The sequence below is a fragment of the Alosa alosa genome, chromosome 10 (genome assembly GCF_017589495.1).
Source record: "Alosa alosa isolate M-15738 ecotype Scorff River chromosome 10, AALO_Geno_1.1, whole genome shotgun sequence".
In the NCBI taxonomy this organism is placed as follows: Eukaryota; Metazoa; Chordata; class Actinopteri; order Clupeiformes; family Clupeidae; genus Alosa; species Alosa alosa.
Genome location: NC_063198.1, coordinates 31,876,924 through 31,902,396, shown reverse-complemented (window position 1 = coordinate 31,902,396; position 25,473 = coordinate 31,876,924). Strand labels below are relative to the sequence as shown.

Here is a 25,473-nt window from a genome sequence, read left to right as displayed (position 1 = left end):
GTCCTGAATGCTTATTTGAATTGTACATCTAACATGCTCATTGAGATTGCTTTGGTTAGCTCTGCCACACAGAGTGGAACATGCTTGTAATCGAGCACGCAGGAAAAGACTGACCTTCTGAGCCTGAGGGTCAACTCTATCTCACAGGAGGTCCACTTCTAAATATGGCCCAGTGAACAGGTATTGATCATCGCTGTCAGCGCAGCGCGGTTCCATCCAGATGTTCTGATGACGCCAAACCCAAACAACTCAAATCTCAGTGGCACAAACGACAAGACCTACCCCAGTTGTCTATGATGGAAATACATCATAAGGTGCCAAGACACCTCCAGGCAACCAATGAGCATGCTGACAGTTATTAGGTAAATTAGGAAAACACACTGGAGAGTAAAAACACGGTCACATGTGTTATTACTTCAGACGACAAACAGCATCTCATAGCCATATTGGAGATTCATCTGGAGCTCACGTTTGTACACAAACTACAACTGATTTAACACAAGACATTATATTCTGGATTCACCATAGCTGCTCATAATGTCACAAAGACCCATATCTTATCAGTGGCAAGAGGTTATGTTTTTACCTGTGTCTGTTTCTTGAAAGGTTGGTTTTCATCAGGATTATACAACTACTCTACACAACAACTACCATAATTTCACGAAACTCAGTGAGCACACAACACAGGCTACGGAAGACGCTGTTGCATTTTACAGGGAATCTGACTTATATGGCTCACAAATACAGTTTCGCTTTCACTAACATTGCAAGAGGCGCCATTAGTTACAGGGCAGCCGTGGCCTACTGGTTAGGGCTTCGGACTTGGAACCGGAGGGTTGCCGGTTCGAATCCCGACCAGTAGGCACGGCTGAAGTGCGCTTGAGCAAGGCACCTAACCCATCACTGCTCCCCGAGCACCGCTGTTGGTGCAGACAGCTCACTGCGCCGGGATTAGTGTGTGCTTCACCTCACTGTGTGTACACTGTGTGCTGAGTGTGTTTCACTAATTCACGGATTGGGATAAATGCAGAGACCCTCACGGGATCAAAAGAGTATATATACTTATACTTAGTTGGGCCATGGGTGGAGTCTACTTGAACGACATTCTAATTAAAACCGCTTTGATTGATACTTAAATAATTCCTATATATGTCAGCCAGTGTTACCACACAAGCACTACAATGATACCATTGTGCTTCTCCTCAGGTGGGTAGAGAAGTGTTAAATGGAGTTCAGGGAGGGTGACAATATGCCTTAAAGGAACAGTCGGGGATTGCACAGGAAGTTTTTTTTTCCTGGTTTATTTTATAGGGACCATGCATATTTATGAACATTGTATAAAAAAACACCATGCAAATTAGTTAGTAACGTTAACTACTTTTCATCTGCAGTTCCTAGGCAGGTGACATAGGACAAACACAGAGACAGCCAGCAGTCATACAGCACTCATACACTAGAAATGAAACACATAATGGTGACATACATTGACAAAACAAACAAACAATACATGATGACAAAGACCCCTAAACTGCATTCAGTTTAACAGTGAAAGTGTATGGGTGATGAAATGTGTAGCAGTTAACAGTGAGTGCATCTCTGGTTCTCTAGTGCAGTGTTTTTCAACCACTGTGCCGGGGCACACTAGTGTGCCGTGAGAGATCATCAGGTGTGCTGCAGAAAATTACCCAAATGTCACTCACTGGTCCAGAAAAGCAACTGTTGCATCAAAGAATTTATAACCACATGCTCTCATTGATTGTATGATTGCACTATTTGTGGTATGCAGGCATTGTACAACGGGGGCCCCATATCCAGTATTCACAGAATCATCACATATCATGTTCATAACAACAATTAAATTAGATATAGTCACCTACAAATGAAACAGAGGGCGCTTGTTTTATTGAGCAGGTCTTGCATAGAAGCCATAATGAGGCCATATCTGTGTATTATTTGAAATTTTAGGCTATGGTATGTTTATTTTTTCTTCACACAGGATGTTAGTGTGCCGTGGGACATTGTGTCAAAAGTGTGCCGTGGCACAAAAAAGATTGAAAAACACTGCTCTAGGAGCCACTGTTTTAAGTTAGTTTTACGTGTTGAATGTAGGACACTCTCTTATTGGCAGGGGCAAGCTAGTTGACCTCCTATTACAATACGTTTTGTCCAGAAGTGGTGCATCTGAATGGTATCACACAGTCCCCTTTTACAGAGGCCCGTGTACTACCTCCGCTTCCAAGTCTTTGGAAAAAGCCATGCAGCGGAGGGGGGGCAAAATTATGTAGCACTTTGTATACCAAACAAGCATACTTGAAATGTTTGAAATTGGCAAAGCTTAAAAATGTATGTCTCTCTAAGATATCGCAATGGTGAAATGACAAAGCCTTTTTATCAAAAGTTTTTTATGGCTTTCTTAAAGTTGTGCTTATTTGTGTTTATGTTTATATTCAAATTTATTAGCAGACGCTTTTGTGCAAAGAAACAAGCATTTTATTTTAACCAAGGACCAAACAAAACACCTTTAAGAAACTGAGTCGTGAGGTCCATGATTGGCAACCACCACTTAGCACAGCTGCATTCTTTAAACAGCCTTGGTGCAAAAGATCTGTGTTAACAGAAGCATGTCTCCACTACACCCCTCTTCACACAGTGTCTCTCTCACTCAGGTGGTCAGCATGTGGTTCTGTTTCCTTAGAAGATGACCAGTCAATAAGATGGCCAAAACCACCCCCCAAGAAACTGAACATTACATGACCACCTGATAAGTGGTCATGTAGGCATGTGAGAGACCAAGATAAGTGACCAAGGCATGTGAGAGAAACAAGAGCCCTCCCAAGGCTTCAATACTTAGCCATAAGGACAGCCGCGTCCTAATACAGGTTTGGTGTTTGTTGGTTTCACAGGGGTCGAGCTATGACTGTATAGAGAGAAACCCTATAAAAAAAGGGATGACAGACCCATTTGTGGACTATTATGTAAAACAAATATCAGAGCATGCACAGAAGCAGAACAATTTCACAAATTCATGATTGGGAATCTTGACTCATATATTCGCATGTATTGTATTATTTATATGAAACATACAAGAGGTATTAAATACCACAGTTATGTTTTCAAATTATATACACACACTAAAATTACAAATGAGGTACGGACAAACATCCCATAATTATACCGTTGTTTGCATTAGACAATAATAACACCTACAGTACACTTCCTTTCAATCTTAATAAAATGTCCACAACAGACAGGCTTGAATTGTATTCATGGACAGTATGAGCGGTATGGTCTAAGAAGTCTTCTTTAAATAAGAAGTGCAAAAGAATAATAGTGTCCTTTTAATTGAAATGCATTTTACAAGGTATATCACACATGTTTATCATCTTGCGACACTGCCGAGCATTGGTGGAGAATCTTATTTAGATTTAATTTTCTGATCAGTAGTAGCCAAACAGTAAAAGTGTCGGAGCAGGTTGAATGTATCACTCTTTAATCTACTCCTAGCCGGAGGAATTGTCATAAAGAATATCTTGCGTGTGAAGGGAATGTGGTTCGTGCTTATAGAAATATGCACAAATGAACAGGCAGATCTCCAGTAAAAGATATCTTTCAGGAGAGGAAAAAAAAGAGTTGGAGTTATGTTGTACCCAAGATGCTTGAAATTCCTCATTCACAGTGTTAACATTTCTTGAAATTGAACTGAAATTGAAAATTAAACATAATGCCACTACGCTTCACAACTTACAGTGCACAGTGCCAATCCACTCATGGAGGAGCATCCCACTCCACAAGAGGAATCGGGGGAAAACAACGCGAAGACGCATTGGGTGATTTCACACAGATATTAGCCTCTCATGCCATCAATGTAGCACGGCTCTGAAAACCGTTGACCTTTGCCCTCTCTGAGCTCAGCCCAGCACTGACGATGAAAGAAAAGTCCACTCAAACACAGAGGATACAAATGGGAAATCTTTCATTGGAGAAAATGTAACATCCAACCTCACAGCACCACATCCAAGAAAAGGCAGAAGCAAAGTGAATAAATAATCTCTACAGACGTACAGTAAAGGGATAGCAACACCTTATGCCCTGTCTCATCAGTTCATCACTGAGCCATTTTGTTTTTAAAATTAGGGTGTATATATGAAGTCACGGCTAAAGAGCAGACTTGTGTCTTCTGAAAGCTGTTACATATGTATATGTGGGATGCATCCGCACAGTGTAGACATGCCAATTATTTTTCTCACGGCTAAAGAGCAGACTTGTGTCTTCTGAAAGCTGTTACATATGTATATGTGGGATGCATCCGCACAGTGTAGACATGCCAATTATTTCATCAAAGTCTTCATCAAAACTGTCTGGTTCCTGTCAAATCGAGAGCATCTATTTCCAAATTCTATCCCACAAATCACCCTCCATTAGGCTATTGGAGCTGATGGTTCAAAAGGATGGCGATTTTCATTCACCACTTCCCTGTGCAATGAAGTAAATATTATGAGTCACCTTCCTAAGTTTGGGCAAGGCAAGAGATCCAATTTGGCAGTGCGCATAAATCATTATCATGACAGGTCCCGTTAGTTCACCACTGCCAGCTAAAAGCATTAGCAGTGGAAATAAGATTAGGTGAACAAGTGTCTCCGGATGAGGGCCAACTGAACCGAGAGAAAGAGGATTTGAGCCCCCAGCCAAGCAGCCATTTTAAACAGCTCTGGAGGGTCCTGAGGAGTCCCCGGTGGCTCATTGATTACTTTGTCACTCTGACCTTTGCTGTGATGGAGGGCTGTGCGATATTACCTTCATTTGCATAGCGCCACCATTACGGGAAATCCCTCACCACTAGTCATGTTCGGCGGCGAGCGCAATGTTTCTATTTCCGCCCGGCACAGCCATCTGTCTCAGGGCACGGATCCCTGACAGCGGCCGCACTACGGCTCGCTCATAAAACAAATATAACTAACACCAGAGCTTTTCTGTTAACTCTAATAGCGATACTTGAGAGCTAGCATATGTCCATGGCACATGGCAAAATTGATTATGCGGAATGTGATTCCTCAACTGAGGGTGCAGGTATTGATTATGGTTGCCCTTCAGGGCTACAGTGGGTGAGATCTATAAGGGCAAAGACATTAAACTCCCAGACAAAAGACAAAAAAAAAAGTGAAGACAGAAAGGTGGCAATGTATGTGGTAAGGCTTTTAGAGAACAAGCAGAAAATCTTTAAATAACAAAAACAACAGCCAATCAGGAATGTACTCTTAAAATCACTTACCAGAAAGTCAAAACCCAAACACTATAATAAGATATTAAGTAATACACTCGAGTGTGTTCTGGCAGAGCAGAATAAATTACAGCACAATGACAGCTCCCACTACGGAGAGCATTTCCACTCTGTGAGGACATGGCAATGTCAAACATACATAGAACAAAACCACCATGGAGATTAGCATGCTGACATTTCAATGCTGCTAGATGCCTAGCTATGAAACATTCATTCCTGTAGGTCACAGTGCTCTTTGCTAAAACTCCTGTCTTGTGAATGCAGCAACCCTTGGCCATTTTGCTTAGTTTAATTCAGTTTGTGTCACTTTTGACAACAAGAGGAAATTAATCCACCCCCAACTTTCCCCGGTCAAAAGAAAAAGCTATGCAACAAATTCCCACAATCTCTTCAGTCCTTTCGACATGTCTATGAGATGAATGAAAAGGAAAATGATTAACCATCCTTGACTTTGTATTTCAAAATGCCCTTCACACCTACGCCTCTTGATGCTGTGTTTTTGTCCATGCCAGAAGGAGGATTAGAATTGCAAAATGTTGCTAAAGCGAAACTCAGCAGAACTCAGAGAGAGAGAGAGAAGTGGTTCCGCCAAACAGGGTTAAAATGAAATGAGTACAATAAAACACTGATATACAGTAATGCCTTTCAATTTGCCTCTCTGCCTTGCCTCTCAATTCTCTTCACACGACTCGGCTAATTAATAAATGCCGTTGAAGGCACGGATCAGTATGGGAGAAAAAAAAATCACTTGCATCCAGTGGCTCTCATCATGACCATTGATTGAAAGCTTTCTAATGGCCTGTGTATCTTTAAATAAACAACATTATAGTACAGTGAGCACATACTAAATAAAAGGCCTTTAACGGGAGAAGGCTGTTACTGCACTGAGCACAGAGAGACAGGGTTGGGTAAACTCTGCATAGTCTACAGACCATAAATCTCTTTGTACTGAATGCAGAGACTGCTAATCGATAGCCGAGTTTCCTTAAGACAATAAAGTCTACATTTTGTAGACTTTCTTCACCCTAATGACTATGCTCCTTCCATTAGCCTCGCACTATCTTTAATTAATTCATGTTTTTGTTGGCGATATAAACAAACAAACAAATGTATAAATATAAATAACATGGCCAAAGCTGAGGTTGCTTTAATTTTTTTAGTCTCTCCTCATCTTGGGTAGTAAATTATGATACACATCCTCTCCTCTAATAAATGCTTGTAATCATGACTAACCAAGGAAAGCTACTGGGCCAGCTTTTCTTGAGGCTAATAGCCATTATGTGAATTTATGGCAGGGCTTACAGTACATTATGGCATTAAGGATGCATGAATGTGGTTAGCACCATTATGTATGCCCTGATTTGTCAATCTATTGGATGAATGTCAATACTGACTACACATGTGGATGGGTTGAAGAGGGCACAAGATAGTGATCTGATAAATCAAAATGATATGACTTGCCATTTGGCACCAACAACGACCAAGAGTAACATGAATACCAAGCAAGATGTTTTTCTGAATAAGGTTCAAAACCTCACGACACTCAAGACGTTGGTTTCCTTGCTAATTTACTTTGTGACATATCCTTCAGTGCATCACCCTCCTCCTCAGCAGGATTCGCCTCCACTACACAAAGCTTTCGTAGGGGAATCCATTCATGAAAGGCATTGTATCTACATCAAAGCACATTATTAAAGAGTTTTTTTTAGGCTTGAGAGAGCACAGGTAGAGAACAACTAATTAGACAAATTGCACAACACTGATTGCTAAAACGGAAAGCTATTAGGGGATCAGATTACCATAATAATGAGCGTCTCTATTTAGGCGTTTCAGTTTTTTTTAATCCACCCAGGATTCACAGGAGGGGCTTTTTCAAAATGTCCATGATGATTCTGTGTGCAGCTGTTTCTTTTAAGTCTCTTCACAAAGAACACAGAACACATACCACACTTTACTGATCTACAAAGCCATATCAGCACTGGCACAGTAGGCATGCGACTATAAGAATATAGTCCATCTCTATGAAAGAATATCATCTTGGGCCTCCCAAACCTAGAAACATAGTGTTATAAAATCATTATAATATTCATTGGGGCTTTTTTGAGGGCCCTTCCCCCATTCGGCCCTTGTAAAGGGGCAGCCGTGGCCTACTGGTTAGCGCTTCGGACTTGTAACCGGAGGGTTGCCGGTTCGAAACCCAACCAGTAGGCACATTGAGCAAGGCACATAACCCCTCAATGCTCCCTGAGCGCTGCTGTTGTTGCAGGCAGCTCACTGTGTGTTCACTGTGTGCTGAGTGTGTTTCACTAATTCACGGATTGGGATAAATGCAGAGACCAAATTTCCCCTCACGGGATCAAAAGAGTATTTATACTTATACTTATAAAGTCAGTCTCACTCCAGTCAGTAACATGTTTACCAAAATGCTGCACAACATGAACTGGAAATGGATTCTCACATAGTGTCTCACATTTAATGTGAAATGACACCTCCAGGCACAGCTGTGATACAGTATGCTACTGTATATTAAGAAATAGAATATTCACTATGAGCATATGAACAATAGCACTGTGCACAGACCTTTCTTTGCTCTTTACTGACGCAGTGATAGGCGAACACTGACGCACAGACTGCTAAGAGCACATGTAACACGAGGGAGACACTGGTGCAAGACAACTTGAGACACAGAAGTTAACAAACTGATTTGGGTCTCCTTTGATTTTGGGTGAAAAAAAAAAAAGGAATAACAACTTTAGCCCGCAGTAGCAACTGACTAGGAGCAGTAATGGGAGAGCCATCGCTGGACAGACGGGGGTTGATTTGCCAAGAGCACTGCCGCTCCTCTGCCAATTAAGGTGCAAGGAATGGAAATGACCAACAAGTCAGGGGGAGAGCGAGAGCCGTCAACTCCAGGTGAAGCGGACTGAGCAATTACGACGGAGACGGGAAAGAAGGCCAAAAAGCCCCGGAAAGACCCGGAGGGGACCGAAGCCACAAACCACCAGACCTGTAATGAGTGGCACAGCACAGTCCTTGGAGTGGAGAATCAAAGACGATTTTGCTCCAATCCAGGCCTTTATTTATTTTCCATCGGTGAAGGCTGTGTCAAAAAGGTTGCCGCTCTCAAGAGGCTCTCTAAAAATTCTCATTCTCCAAAGACCTCAAGGAATTTTTAAAAAGGAAATAAAAAATCTAATAAAATGCCCATTAGTTGAATACAATGATCACTTTGCATCTGCATGGCTGAATCCCATTTGCGTCCAATAGTAACCTTGGAAAACAGCGCACAGACCAACATGCATAATTGGAAAAATACTATTTCTTTCAAACGGCTGATGAAGTAATTAGCAGCTGTGCATTTTGCAATAATTACACAGAATAATTAGGACCTGTGAGTTTTGTTCTCCGACACCAGATGCAGGCTCTAATGTTGGCTTGCTACAGGGGTACAGGTTGGTTTTCTCCCTCCGAAAGACAACAGTCTTATGTAAACAAGCGAGGCCATGCGTGGCCAAGCGAGCACAGGGCTGGCCCTGCACGCACCCTGACAAGATTAGAGACAGATCTCTCTTCAATCGTCTGGAAAATGAATTAATCATTCTCTACCTCGCTCATCAAAACCAATCAACACAACTGTCCTGTTAAATAGAAATGCTGCTGCTGGTGTGTGTATGTGTGTGTGTGTATGTGTGTGTGTGTGTGAGTGAGTGAGTGAGTGAGTGAGTGAGAGAGAGAGAGAGAGAGTGAATGTGCTTTGTTTAGAGAGAAAATTGAAACAGTTAAGAATAAAAACACAGCTGGATGTTTGCTGTCCCTACATCAGATAAACGTCATGCTACAGGCTTTCATGCAGTCATCTAGATGCCATTTTAGAACTATGTTTAAAAAAAAGTATATTTATAACACACATAACTGGACGCCTTTACTCAATCATTCTCTTGCAGCAATCAGCAAGCACATCCCTCAGAAATACTACAAACATCATAAACCTTTGGATTACAGACATTAAATACAACATTTATATACAAAATGGCCATGAATAAACACTCAAATAATACAAGCAAATTGAACTTTACAGTTCCAAGTACTGCCGTACAAACATTTCTTCATGTTGTCTCACTTTGCAGACACAGATAGACTTTGTGAAATTGACAACCTGTGGACCTCCAGGGGTGGAGGCAAAGCAGAGCTCTGTTAAGAGGTAGACAGAACCTTGTTGAACATATTGTTGTGATATTAGCAAATCTCACCAGTCAACATACGAACCAGATAAGCTGGAACACTTATGCACTGACTTCATAAATAGTCCTTATTATAACCTCTCTGTACATTTATTTATTGTATGTATGTAGGGACCCTCTCCAAATAACCACTGAATTGTGATGCTATTTTGAGCCTGGTCAGTGGTTTAAAAATAGCGATATATTTTGATGTGATTCAATGCCTCTTGCACTAAAAACTATAAGCTATTACGTTGTTAATGCAAAAACGGTCTAGCTCAAATCTACTCGGAATGACATAATTTTGATCCCAAGCGAAAGTTTTAACTCGTTATCATTCCTTTAAGCAATGAAACTGCAATGTGTGTTTAAAGGAAAATTCCGGTATTTAGTATTTAGCACCACTTACCACTTGGTGAGTTGCACAGTTTTGAAAACGAACGTTAAGGGTTGTTTTAGGACATGTTTGAGCATGCCTGTAGGCCGCCACTCTAACTAGTCAAAGGCATTTCAAAACGAGTCAGAAAAGTCGAGACAGGACCAATCGTCAAAACTTCGGTGTCCACCACTCTAGTTCATCCAAAACAAACCAGAAAATGGACTCAAAGTGCTAAATACCGGATTTTTCCTTTAATGCATTCAGTCTAGCTAATGAAATGACATAATGTAGAATTCTATTTCATTTGCATCTTTCTCTGACAAAATAAGATGGATACGACATACTTAGTTTCTTTATACATACACTATCAAGTAATGTAGAACAAATAATAATAATAATAATAATAATAATAATAATAATAGTAGAATTGGAAGTTCCTGTGTCATTTAGGTAAAATCCCTTCCAACCAAAAATCCTTCAATTACATTAACTTCTGTCAACCAGAGGCGTATCAAGTTTTTTAAAATATAGCGAAGCATTTTCTGAGAGGGGGTGCAGACAATATTGGTAGGTGTCCGGGGGTTTCTCCACTGGGAACATTTTGAAATTCTGGTTGCTAAACACAGAACAGAGCAAGCAGCGCTCCTCATCTGTGTGGCTCATGTGACATGCACTGTAGGCCTACAGTATCTACCTGCTATCACTTCACTGCTTGACACTACCCTACATGGAGACATATTTCATGTTATCAATGAAGAAAACATTTCAGAAATGATGTTTTGTGCAAATGGGTTAGCACAACCACAGATTTAGGTGAACGGAGATGCAGATCATCTCACTAATTAATTTATTTGTGTAAGCCCATGGTCTGCGTTCATTCCAGCGAAACAAGTATATATTTTTAAAGCTGTTACAGTGATACGATATAGACTACCTCTGTTAGGCTACAATAAGTTGCTTAACAGCTTAATGTTGAGGTATCACTAGCCCATTAATGCATAGGCCTAACTATAATATCTTAAGTAAATGTAAAAGACACAGAGTAATGACAGAACTGTCAGATCAAATTCAAAAACGTTTGAAGTCTACCCAAAGCATGTTTGCAAACGTATGCAAAGGGAATATGCAGTGAGCAGTGAGTTGGGAGAGAGAAAGCAAGAACATATAGGCTACTACTGGCCAAATCCTCTCCAATTGTTAGAATTGGACTCTGGGCGTTTGGGAACAGCTGAGGGAGGAGGCTACTTGAAACTGTGAGTTTCGGTCGGTGTGGCGAGCCGGACTTTCAGTTGACAGTAATTAACACCCTTTTGAACAATCTAAGCTGTGCGAACGTCAGAGGGCGGTCTACGCTGATGCATCATTAGTGAGACAGGAGGACAGCTGCATGCAATTCCTAATAAATAATAATTATGAATAAAAATAGTGGCTGCTGCTGAAGCGGCAGCATAAGCGGCAGCCCTCGTTTCAGCCAGCCTTGTGTAAGACGGACACGGTCAAGACAAGCAAGTTGACCTGTGCAAGTTCACCGAGCACAGGCACCGACAAAAGGCAAAATGTGCCGCTCCACCATATCTGTTATCACCGCCATTGCAGAAAACGGCATCATGCCAAAGGGGCAGAAATGTCAAAGGGGCAGAAATCCCCTTCACCTCCAGGAACTTAAACGGTCCTCACCGACAGAAACCTCCTTCTCCATGGGCTTGTGGAACTGTCAATCCGCAGTCAACAAAACCGACTTCATAGCTGGCTATGCCAACCACCTTTCATTGGAACTCCTTGCTCTCACTGAGACTTGATCAAACCAGAGAACACTGCCACCCCGGCTGCACTCTCCACTAACCTTACACTATCCCACACCCCTCGCCTATCTGGGCGAGGAGGCGGAACGGCCTGCTGATCTCCAACAAATGGAAATTCACCCGCTACTGCCTTCAAACAAATATGTCTCATTCGAATTCCATGCCATCACAGTGATCGCCCCAGCAAAACTCTACGTGCTGGTCATCTACCGCCCTCCAGGCCAACTAGGCGACTTTATTGACGAACTTGACACTCTGCTATCCTCCATCCCTGAGCATGACTGTCCGCTTCTTGTTCTCGGTGATATGAACATCCACTTAGATGCCCCAGGCTCAACGGACTTTTGGCCCTGGTCCACCTTTGACCTCGAACTGGTTCAAAAGCCCACCGACTCACAAAGCTGGCAAAGAGCTTGACTTGATCTTCACTTTCGAACTGCAGCACAGACACCCTCATGGTGACGCCCTCCATCTTTCTGACCACTTCTTCATCCAGTTCAACGCCAGCCTGTCAGAACAGCCTCCGGCTCCTCAGCCGATGGTCACGTTCGCCCGCAAACATCCGGAACCTGTCTCCAACGCACTTCTCCTCTGTGGTTGCCTCCGGTCTACCTCCACTCAACACCTTCTCCTCTCTGGAGGTTAATGAAGCCACTGACTCGCTCTGCTCCACACTGACCTCGTGTCTAGACGAGCTGTGCCCTCTTACCACAAGGCCAGCTCGATCCAAACATTCTCATCCATGGCTAAATGATACCCTCCGATCGCAGCGCACCAAACTCAGAGCCGCGGAGAGGAAATGGCACAAATCCAAACTAGCTGACGACCTCAAAAACTACCAGACACTCCTGACCTCCTTCTCAGCCAGCATCACTGCTGCTAAGACTGCTTTCTACCATGACAAAATCAACAGCTACAGACACTTTCGAAACTTTTCTCAACCTTCAAATCGCTACTCAACCCTCAGCTGCCTCCTCCTCCATCCAGCCTTACTGCAGATACCCTCGCCTCATTTTTTACAAACAAAGTGGCGGCAATCAGCAGTCAATTCTCTACATGCTCACTCAACGATCTGACTCAGATACCGCACTCCTACAACCTCTAGGGACTGCTGGAACATCTTTTTTCAGCATTCACGCCTCTCCGAGTGAAGTGTCCAGACTCCTGACATGCAGCCGCCCTACCACATGCTCGCTGGACCCTATACCCTACGAGCCTACTTCAGTCCATCAGCCCGACCATCGCCCCAGCTATCACACATGTGATCAATGCCTCGCTAACCTCTGGCACATTTCCAACAGCGTTCAAAATGGCCCGGTAACACCGTTATTTAAGAAAGCTTCTCTCAACCCTGCTCAAGTCGAGAACTACCGCCCTGTCTCACTACTGCCTTTCCTATCCAAAGGCATTGAACGAGCAGTCTCCAAACAGGTCTCTGACTTCCTTTCACAGAACAACCTTCTGGATCCAAATCAGTCTGGGTTCAAAAGCGGCCACTCTACCGAAACGGCTCTGCTGTCTGTAACAGAAGCCTTAAAGAAGCCAGGGCGACCGCCGGTCATCAGTACTCATTCTGCTTGACTTATCGGGTGCCTTTGACACGGTTAATCACCGTATCCTTCTCTCTATACTCGCTGACATGGGAATCTCGGTTCTGCTCTCTCCTGGTTTGAATCCTACCTCACAGGACGCCGTTTAACGTTATCATGGCTTGGTCAGCTATCCGCACCTCACCATCTCACCACAGGGGTCCCCAGAGCTCAGTGCTGGGCCCCCCTCCTCTTTGCTATCTACACCACCTCCTTGGGACAGATTATCCGTTCGCACGGCTTCTCATACCACTGCTATGCAGACGACACACAGCTCTATCTGTCCTTTCCACCTGACGACCCCCTGGTTTCAGCACGGATCTCGGATTGCCTTTCAGACATAGCTACATGGATGAAAGCACACCACCTCCAGCTGAACCTCTCAAAGACTGAACTGCTGGTCATCCCAGCTAAACCTACCATACACCACGACATCAACATCAAATTTGACTCCCCTGTCTGTTTCACCTACCAGGACTGCAAGAAATCTAGGAGTTGTTCTCGACAACCAACTAAACTTCTCAGATCATGTTGCCTCAGTCGCCCGTCATGCCGCTTTTGCACTCTACAACATAATGGAAAATCAGGACCTACTTGACTCAAGATGCTACCCGACTTCTGGTTCAGGCAATAGTCATCTCACGACTCGACTACTGCAATGCCCTCCTGACAGGTCTCCCAGCCTGCGCAGTGAAACCACTTCAGATGATCCAGAACGCGGCGGCGCGCCTGGTCTACAACCAACCCAAAAGGGCACACCTACTTGAATGCCCTCATACAGACTTACACTACCTCCAGACCGCTGCGCTCCTCTGACGAACGACGCCTAGCTCTACCACCGGTACGCTCAAGCCAATCCAAACTTTTCTCATCTGTTGTTCCTCGTTGGTGGAACACACTGCCAGTTCCTACAAGGGCAGGGACATCCTTTTCCACTTTCAAAAAACTCCTGAAGACCCAGCTCTTTAGAGAACATCTACTCTCATTGCAACACTTACAACAAGTCTTACTGATCCTACCACTCACCAGCCGTTTTAAACTGACAAGTAACTGCTAAAAACAGCACTCACCGACGCACTTATTCTTACTGTACTCTAATGTTTTTTTTAAACTGTCCTAAAATTGTGAGAATTGTTCTAAAACTTACTGTTTACCATGTTGTTAGTCGCTTTGGTTAAAAAGCGTCAGCCAAATGTAATGTAATGTAATGTAATGAATATAAATAAATTGTATTACATATACCAGCTTAATTATTTGTCAATTCAAAGACTAAGATGTGCAGTTTCTATGCTGTTTCCATGGATAGTTACAGGAATCTACATTGTCTGTTATAAATATTGTTGCTTCTAGCCCACGTTATCAGCGTGTATAAGTTTGATATTCGCCGGATATTCGTATTCATCTCCAGTGTTAAGTTTGACTTGCGTCAGGATGCACACACATTGCATGAGCGCTCATACCAATTGTAGTCTATGCCTCTATAACTAATGACACAAAATTAAGAAGTATTTCCTGATTGGGGAAACCTTTAGTTTATTTTTCTTGACGAGGAGGCTCATAGTTTGAGAAAAGCTGCAGACCATAGACAAAGAAAGTGTGCTCTGAGAACAGAACGCAGAGATGCGTGTCAAGTGGGCTACACAGGGCTACACAGAAACAGCAAGTGGCTTTCAACATCTTTGATTCCCTGTTTTTCTACATTTTCGTGGCAAAAAGTGGGGGGGGATAGAATCGTGATTCAGCAAAAGTTGAGATGTTATAACACCCATGAACCCCCGCCCCGCTTGCAACGCCCCAGACTGCAGATACAGTGTGACTGCACACACAAGCATTTCAAAAACATTACTATGGGTGTCTGACACAGGAATTATAGCAGCATTTTAAACATACACTTCTCACCCCTACACATTACCATACAGTAAATAGGCGTAAAAGTACAAAAAAGATTAAAAAAACTTTTCCCACCATTACCATCTATCTGCACACAGATGATCCGGGCGTCCAATTTGCATTAAGGTGTTAACTTAGTCCATCAAACCCAACCCCTAGGGCCCCCAAGCATCAGTGTTTCCTGCGTGGTCATCACTTTCCCATAGTTCAGCGCCTCCTCCCCTCCCTAATGAAAAGAGCCTTTGGCTCCTAGGGAGGAGGGCAGAGGCTGGACATGTGGGAAGAGTATGGATCCAGCTGGGTTTTCTGTCAGCTGAAACTCACTTCAAAGTCCATCTCCTCTTCCACACGCCTCAGACAAGCTTTGCTGGGATCCAGCGCACCATGTGTACAACTGGGAGAATTAGACTGCAAATCAATCCGGCTAACCGCTAGTGCTTGGAAGCATACTGATGAAACACATTGTACACATCATTTCAAGGTCACACAACTACCTTAAAACACAGTGGGTCTTATGGAAGAGGTGATACTCAAACACATTTTCTCTTATTTTTGCTTGTATCCACATGTTGTTGTTTTTTTCTTGTTTTATTGTAACCTATTGATTTTTGAGATTGACCAATGTTTTCTTATTTTGTGAAAGCACTCTTACCAAGATAAGAGAAAAACATCTTGCTTTCACGATTTACAACGTGTTTGTCCAACGCAAGGGAAAGGACACTTTTAAAGTTGAGGAACATACAAAATGCATTAATATATCGTTAATGCATTTTGTATCGTCCACTGTTAAACCTGATAACAAAACCGGAGTTCAATTTATTTCATGCCTCAGCGAATAGCTCACCAGTTCACACACACAGTACGCACACACACACACCATATGCATCCATGTAGTAGTATAGTGTAGGAGTATTGACACACAGTTCATCATACCCTTGTCTAGTGTATATAGCTCCATTTTTAAGAAATGTAATAAGTCATGTTATTTAATTGTGTATTTCAGGTGATATCAATAAAGTTACAGTTGTGTTTTGATTGAGTAAAAGTAACTCAAGTCATCATAACCCATTCGCAGGTCTAGTGAAATTACCTGGGAATAAAAAAAACAGATGAAGGATATAGCACTCTTCAAACTCTAAGAACTCGCCACACTCCCCCAGTTTCTGATCAAGCCAGAAGCCTCGTTCAGTGTGCCAAGCTAGGGGCTGATTTGGATGACTAAGAATGTTTGTTGCCTCTGGAGTTGACTTGACTCTTCTTTTTTTTCTGTCTAGAAAATTAAGAGGACATTTACGAGAATGTTACTGCACGAGGCCCAATGTTCCCTTTTCGATAAAATATTACTCTGTCAAAAGTATTCATCTGTTTGAGTCCATTTTCATTAATACTTGTTGCTTTGAATATCCTTTAGGACAAAAAAGGAAGATGTTGAGCTACACTGGCCACTTATGATTAACTGTAGTTACCTGTTGCAACCAGCAGTTGATTTTAGAGGTGCACCTTAAACATTTTTAAGAATTGTTTATGACACTTCTGATGTCAAAATAACACATGTGATTGCTAACAGCTTCAGTCAACACTTTATAGCACAACATCAGCATAAATTAGGTCTGTTATTACAGCCTACAACACATTGGTGCTACAATTTATGAGCTCTAGGCTGAGACATGAATTACTGGTCCTTTTAAAACCTGGCAAACCTGCGCTGTGGATTTATGGCACAAATAAAAGGCTGCATTTGAGATTAGATCAGAAAAGACTTTCTCTTGCGTCTTCCAGTTGCAACAGGAGATAACCATGACGGTTGCCAAGGTGCAGGGAATATAAACATCAGTGATCCAAGGTCATGCAACAATGCCGGCAATTGGCAGGACCTCCGATCAGTTTTATACACTTGAAGATGCTAAAAGTTGCCTGTAATTGCAGCCCAACGGCTGGCTTTGCATAATCCCTTTTTATCAGCGCACAGCCATCCACACACATGTGGGACGCAGGGACGTACTGTATGTTTGTATTTGAATCCACTAATTAATTTCTATGCTCACTGAATCATCGTTCCAACTCTTTTCCAAAACAACTGAAACTTTAATTCTTCTTCTAATGAAAGCATATACTTTGGTTATAAGGATGCTCTAAGCAAAACAATAACACAACAAACAAAAAAAAGGAAATCTTTAGGTTTACCTTGCAAATGGAATAATGTTAAAGCAGCTCTGGGAGAAGTGGCCCAGATCCATTGTGAAATGACTGCTAAGTATTTTTACTCCATACAAATCAATTTCAGCCAAAGCATTAGCCATTCAACGCAGGGAAAATTCCAGTCTTCACGAATGGCTATGCGTTTAGTGTGCTATTCCAGGGCTACCAGCAGACATAAAGTGACAAGTTAAAAGGCGCTTTAAGACCAGGAGCAAGATGTTCAGCTGATTTTATTTGACTGGAAATGAAGGACATCCAGTTTGGAGGGCTAACAGATCAGACAAACGGAGCCGTTAGTTCTTCGAATGAAACTGCACACTGCCCCGGAGTGTCTCCTCTCCTGGCCTCAGGGGCACAACAGAGTTATGAAGACTGTACTGCCAAATGCCCATCTGCTCCACTGAGAATGAACCAATACTGCATTATTTTCAACATGGGTCAAACAAAAATATATTTTTTTTATACACAGCACCCCAACAAGCATCATCTCCACGGCGAGCACACCAACAAGCCTCATCTCCACGGCGATACACAGCACCCCAACAAGCCTCATCTCCACGGCGAGCACACTAACAAGCCTCATCTCCACGGCGATACACAGCACACCAACAAGGCTCATCCTGGATGGCTGCCACTGCGTGTCCAACATGAGACAGAAATAATCTCCTCCTGGTAATATCCAAGCCATTACTCAGCCCAAGGGTCCCACCCACCAGCTCGAATAAGTGCTTCCACAGGCATGCCTGCCTGCACCACCAGTGGTGAAGGAGAATAAACACACATAAAAAATAACAAATACCAAATATACCAAAAGCATTCATCTCGTGAAAATGGGACATTGCTGATCATTTCAATTCCTTACAAAATCCATCTTGTTTTAAGTAATTGTTAGTTATTTGAAAATTACTTAAAATTGCCCTTGTTATTTCTCATATTTTGGCATTTATTTATTTATTTATTATTTTCATTAAAATGCAGTCTTTTATTGATGAAAACTGTAGCCACATCAGAACTTCAGAGGTCACTGTGAACTGTCAGAGAGAGCAAGAAAAGGGCAGACTTTGCCCTAAAACCCTGTTGTCAGTGTTCCTCAAGCACATAACAGTTCACTCAGTACTGATATGAATGGAGGGCAAGACATGTTAGCTCCAAGCACATAAGCACAACAAAAACCTCAAATGCTCTGCCTATGATCCTTGAGTTACACTGGAGGCAGCAAACTCATTTAATTGCAGAGACAAAGTCACAGAACATCAAATAAATAAATAAAGCATCAAATAAATAAATAAAAACAGCTAGGATAAATAATCAAAATTCATACTAAATAGTGTGCATGGCGTCTGGCAGCTCGTGGTAGATTTATTTTCTATGGATAGTGCTCAACTGTCCATTTTGTCAGTTGATATGCAGGCAGGAAAAAATAATCCTACCTGCCAACTGCCAATTAAAAACGTTACAGTAGAGCCACCCCTCACCTTCTCACATCCCCCCTCTAACAGGTACAGTAGCCAATGAATTTAATAGACCACCTGGCTATAGCACAGCCTCTTAGCTAGACCGGGCTTCAGATTCAGCTATGCTACACCACACTGACAAGCCATTAATATGCAGGGTTTTGTTCTATTACACCACATGATGGAAAGGGCACAAGTGAGAACGCTCGACGGTCCACTTTCCCAAAGCTGTCTTGCGATCGCGTTCACGCGGCCGGCACATATGAGCCCAAGGTCCCGCATTATCACTGCGGAGTGGTGTGTCCCCAAATGAATGAATGCAGCGGGAGGAAGAGTACAGTATCCACATTCTAATTACTGTACTCTAATCAATGCCACCTGATACGTATCTGTTCAATAGATGAAGATGAGGGGGAGAGCGACGAAGAATGCGGAAATGACTATTAAGTATGTGCTATGCCCCCTAAGTTTGGTAAGAGCTGTCTGGAATACAGTGAACGTAGGAGTTGACTCAAACTTTGAATTAATAAGGAGCCAGGTAATAAAAATAATCCGGTGTCATTGGTGTTTTTCCGACAGAAGCTGATATGTAATGAGATGACTTGTGCTTATAAAACCACCCAGATACGGTGCTGAGAAAGTGCTGTTCGAATTCACCGGATTTAGAAAGCAAATTACTTATTGCTTCTGCCACACTGAGAATATGGAAACAGGGTTTTCAGTGTAATTAATTATTTTTCTGATCTTGCCTGGGAGGTGGAACTTAGTAAATTGCACCCCTAATCAGGATAACCACTGTTTGTGTCAGCAGTAAATCCTATCAAATTAGCAGGTCTGTCATCATCACACTGGTTATCTGGGATACATGCATCATTAGTAATAATAAACAGTCCGGAGGCTGTTTTAAAGGGTGTGCTCTGCAGATTTCACACGTCTGACTGACTTCCAGACACTGTTGCGTGCATTGTTGGTCGAAATAAAAAGAATAAGAAGTGCCGACTCTAAAAACATGCAGATACAGCACAGGGCTGATGACACAGCACTGACCCTGTGAAACCAATACAAAAACATGTGTTTACCCCTCTGCAAATAAGGGATGGTGTTAGGTCAAGCTCGGAGTTAAATGTGAATATTCAGATGTTGCACTCATCAAGGTCAGTGTTAGCCAAGCGTGCTTTTAAGATGCATAAAACTCATCAGAGCAGCTGGTTGGTGGGCAGTTTGTCATTAATTCACCTTGAGCTGTCTTCAACTAATAAACAAGCAACAGTTGCCATGTTCTTAGAGGCTGGGTTTCTGAAAGGACCCAAGGCAGGTTTTGTGTACACATTCAGCATAGCTATTTCTCCCCAGACAGAGCCATATGCCCACTCTCAAGTGTCACTCATGAAAAACATCACAAGCACTAGTGGTGACAAAACGCCACGCCTGTACCTTCAGGAGTCCTCTTCTCCGAACCTCAACGGAAAGACTCTGCCGTCCTGACTGCACAACAAACACGTCCAATCAGCCTCACTCTGACATCTCACAAAAGTGTCTTTTTGAACATTTGATAGATGAATGTACTGACATTGCAGTTCAAAAGTAAAGACCTACAGTAGTAGAAAAAAGGATGATCCAAAACACAATGTGGTGTGCTTTGGAATAAAGACACTTGCCACAGTTTTTTATTTAAAAAAAAGAGATATGTCAGTGATATTCTGATGATAGAAAGAGGTTCAGGGTACAGAGTGTCTTGATTGAAACAACAGAGAAAATGCTGTGGCTTATCTGCCCTCATGTGCTAGATTTAACAAATGAAAACAAATAAGGAAATCACCGATTTGAAACCAGCTAACCACAGTCACACAACTGCTTGATGTTCTACATAATTGTTTGATGTTCTACATGCAGACATGGATTACAGTGTGTGTGTATACTCTCTCACAAAAGTGAGTACACCCCTCACATTTTTGTAAATACTGTATTTTATTATATATTTTCATGGGACAACACTGAAGAAATGACACTTTGCTACAATGTAAAGTAGTCAGTGTACAGCTTGTCTAACAGTGTAAATTCTCTATCCCCTCAAAATAACTCAGCACACAGCCATTGATGTCTAAACTGCAGGCAACAAAAGTGAGTATACCACTAACTGAAAATGTCCAAATTGGGCCAAAGTAGCCATTTTCCCTCCCCGGTGTCATGTAACTCGTTAGTGTTACAAGGTCTCAGATGTGAATGGGGAGCAGATGTGTTACATTTGGTTTATCGCTCTCACACTCTCTCATTCTGGTCACTGGAAGTTCAACATGGCACCTTATGGCAAAGAACTCTCTGAGGATCAGAAAAAAAGAATTGTTGCTCTACATAAAGATGACCTATGCTACGTTTACACGTGGCCGGCTATTTTCACAAACGGACATTTCACCCTCTCCATTTTCAAAAATAACATTGTGCACACCTGTCAGTTTTCAGAAAAATGTTCCTTTACACTAACCCGGGTATATGCCTTCAAGAGCATGCCAAACGGAAGGTGGAGGAGTGCAAGGTCTCAAACATCCACCAGCTCCGCGATGTTGCCATGGTTCCAGTCACAGTGAAGCTCTGGTGAACTCCATGCCCAAGAAGATTCAGGCAGTGCTGGAAAATAATGGTGGCCACACAAAATATTGACACTTTGGGCACAATTTGGACATTTTCACTCAGGGGTGTACTCACTTTTGTTGTCAGTGGTTTAGACATTAATGGCGGTGTGTGGAGTTATTTTGAGGGGACAGCAAATGTACATTGTTATACAAGCCGTACACTCACTATTGTATCAAAGTGTAATTTCTTCAGTGTTGTCCCATGAAAAGATACAATAAAATATTTGCAAAAATGTGAGGGGTGGACTCATGTTTGTGAGATACTGTATTATGTTTCATGTGTCATGTCAATAAATTAACCCTCCTGTTGTGTCCAGTTTATGTTTACTAGTTTTGTGTTCCCGGTCAAAAATGGCCGCTGCATTATAACTTGTTATAAATCCATAGTTAGTAACACATATATTGTCATGTAATGTTGTGATAGACCTTTGTATCAACTTAAGTTCTATTGGATATTACCAATTTTGAACTTCTATTTGCTATTTATGGCTGTCAGTCCTCATTGACCTGGGCTCATGCAAGTCAGAAAGGGAAGATACTTCCCAGTGGGGTTCCAGTGGGGGCTGGTGTGTGTGTGTGTGTGTGTGTGTGTGTGTGTGTGTGTGTGTGTGTGTGAGAATGTACAGAACCAGATACAGTCCATTTGATCAATAGGTATGTGCCTGAACTCAATTTTATACAATGACCATTTTCTTACCCATTCATTTCAACCAGGAATACACATGGGCATTCTAAAGTTAAATAAAACACCCAAATTGTTATGAAAATTATAAAATTAGTTTTCTGTGTTCGGATGCCCTGTGTTAACAAAGTCATAAGCCTCATGATAGTCAGAGTAAATTAACAATATTTTTGAGAGAAAAGAATTGTCAGTCGGTCAAATTTGACCGGAGTCACAACAGGAAGGTTAAACTAAGACGGCAAAACAATGAATGAATGGCACATTTCTGTTCTAGCATAAAGCTTTTTCTATCTGTATTTCTAACTAATATGCTATTCAGCCAAGAACACTTCACGTTATTCTGCTGGCCAACAATTGCTCTGAGGTCATTTAAGTCCATGTGACACATATGACCTGACAAAGTTTTCCTTTTGGTTTTCAGCCAATTAACGGGCACGGTGTGAACGGCCTTTAATCTACTGTGATATCCCGATGTCCTTTTGATTTACCTTAAAATAGCCACGCTTCGCAGTGGAAAGGTCAGTGTGAGATCACACCTGTAATGCCTATGCTGTGGTTGAAAGGTGCACGGTGAGTGTACTTGAAAAGGTGTTCCACCCTGAGCCCATTTCTCTGCAGCTGTGTACTGCTCAGTATTTACTGAGATGACTGTCAGCCAATTAGAGGGGAGAGAGCGATGCAAACACTGTCGGCTGTATGAACATTATAAAGTCAATGCAGCGTAAACCCCAAGCAAACAAGCAGCAACCTGGTGCATGGAAATCCTAATGGCTTTGATGAAGAGGAAAGGCCCACAGAAAGAGGCGCCATGACACATTACTGGCAGAAGCCAAATCAGCAATTATGGCGGCAATTCTAAAACCATTAAGGAAAACTCAAGGGACATAAGGGTTCATTTGTTACTTACTGTAAGGGCCTAATATGTGCTCTTTTAGACCAGTGGCAAAGCAAATGATTGGCAGATAGAGAGTCCTACATGCACAGCTGCTTGAGTCAGACACGTCTGAATTTGGCACAGAACAGACAAGCAGGACTCGCAGAATCCAAGTCCGGATTCAAAACTTTTTTTTTCTTTACACAGACAGGTGTGCAAAAGGTGATGTGTGAGTCTGAATTTGGCCCCATTGGGGGTGTCATCTTAATTAAGGCATCTTAATGATTCAAAATCATTTTCCAGAGGCCATCCCTTAACACAGCTGTCAGCAGACTTAAGGCTTTGAAAATTCCTTTCAAGACAACTTGCAGATACGCAATCAAACAAATTGACATTGGTTTTAGAAAACTTTTAAACAGCAGACAGTAATTTTAATATATTATCAGGAAGGTCTTTGAGAGAAAGAGAGAAATGTTTTAATTAAAAAAAGTTGTTTTCCCCAAGTCAAGGAAGCCAAAACATCACAGCCGTATCTGAGCTAATTGGGTTTTTTTTTTTTACTGTCAAAGGCCTCAGACTGAAGGGGTTAGTCCTTGAGGTAGAGACCCCCAGGTCATGTTGTCTAATGAGTGGAGTTGTTTGAAGTTCCCCTAAAACAGTTGTCCCAACGAGGGCAGAGTCTGGGGAAAGCTCTTACAATCCCTCTCTCAGAGAAGCAACTTGAATCAAAAGGCACTTAATAGGGAGGCACAAGGCTTCATACGCGTTCTAACCTCTGGGGAGAAGAACAGAGGGGCAATGCTGCACTGAGCTGGCAAACTGTTCAAATGACAGCCTGAACAAAAATAAATAAATAAACAAACAAACAACCAGTAGTGCTAACTGACATGAATGACTAAAATGGCTTTGCTATGACCTCTATCAATAGCCCCTCCTCTACTCATGAAAACAAAATATATACACTGTGAACTCTTCAGTTCTGTGTTTGGGCAAATGATTCCGAACAGAAAATATTCTTTCCCCCACAGGATAAATTCCATGACTTAATAAGACAGTGATGCATGTATCTGAATGTAATCAAGAAAAGATAAAAAATGATGGTTGCTAGGGTGACACAAGGGAAGAACACTGGGTCATCGCTGAGAGTTGACAAGATTCAAATCACAAGGTCCCAATCTCAACGCCAGGGCCTCCAGTTTGACCCGGCAACCCAGCAAATACAACTGTCAGTGTTGATGAGAGGAGAGGCGAATTTGGGTTCATTTCCCCAGTTACTGCCCGAACAAACTCCTTTTGTTTGGGTGGGAAGCCAGAACAATTGGAGCGTGGTCACGAGCAAGACAGTGGCACAGTCATGGCAGCCTGAGGACATTTGGGTTAGGTCCGAAGTCCTACAGGACACAGCGAAGAACGCAAAAAAAGAACCATACGATAGAACACTTTAGGCTTGTGGACTTCATCATGGTAAGACTTGACATCACACAAAGACAAACAAACAAACTGGTTTAAAGATAATGTGAAACTAGATGTACCGCATAGCGGTACAAAATGTGACCGACGCTCAGTCCTGTACATCCGTTCTGCGAAAATTAATCACACTTCAATTTGTCTCCATATTTTACTCCATCCCCCACTCTTGAAACTTTTGTGTATGCTTGTTTGGCATGCCTGAGTGTGTGTGTGTGGCTGCACAGAAAGTAGCCTACTGGTGCTGAAAAGGTGAATAGATTGTAGAATAGCCAAAGACGATGTAGCATTGTTATAAAACCTTTAAAATCTCTAAACAATTACAAGTAGGGCAGTTCATCACAGTTCATCCATTGCAACTGGATTGATAAAAGGTCACTTACACCTGTAGGCTACATTGTATTTGGGAAAAGCAAAAGGTATCAGCATAATGTTATTTATTTATTTATTTATTTATAAACAAAAACATCTCTGTCAGTTCCATGCCGTTTTTAACAGCTATCAAAAACAAAAGGTCATTTTTGGATGGATGGATTTTTTTTGAATGTTTCTTCTTCTACATAAGATTTTAGTCATCTTTAGTTCATGTAATACTTTATTGTCAATGCACAAATTAAGTAACAGTAGTCTGAAACGTTATTGTTAATGCACAAATTAAGTAACAGTGTCTGAAACGAAATGCTGTTTTACATCTAACCAGTGGTGCAAATAACTGACATGTCCAAATGGGCCTTGATGAAATGTGTCGCTAGACTGTTCATACACATTTTAACGGGCCAAAGTTGAAGAGCTGTTGTCCTGCTATTGTTCGTGCAAATATAGGCTGATTCATGTTCCCTTGCATTGTGTAACTGAGGTCCATGGCTAGTCTGGCTTTCACCAGACCAAGCTCAATCTTTTAAGAAATCAAAAAATAAATAGCGGGCAGATCAGGCTGGGTTCACCCAGCCTAGTCCATAGGCACCCGATATTGTTTAATTTTCAGATTGAGATATACACGCTCTGGCTA

The 25,473-nt window shown here is 42.1% G+C and overlaps 1 protein-coding gene across 7 annotated transcripts in view; it reads right to left on the bottom strand.

Annotated features, from left to right (window-relative positions):
- The window catches only part of fhit (fragile histidine triad diadenosine triphosphatase), a 194,734-nt gene that overhangs the window by 125,918 nt on the left and 43,343 nt on the right, over window positions 1–25,473 (bottom strand). For 3 of the 7 annotated variants that reach the window (XM_048255821.1, XM_048255819.1, XM_048255822.1), the window contains exon 1: window positions 17,343–17,601. The exons of the other annotated variants lie outside the window; for them this stretch is intronic. In XM_048255821.1, coding sequence (XP_048111778.1) covers window positions 17,343–17,458 — 116 coding nt within the window. In that variant the 5' untranslated portion in view covers window positions 17,459–17,601. Of the gene's footprint in view, window positions 1–17,342; window positions 17,602–25,473 lie in introns of those variants that run through there. 7 annotated transcript variants of the gene reach the window in all.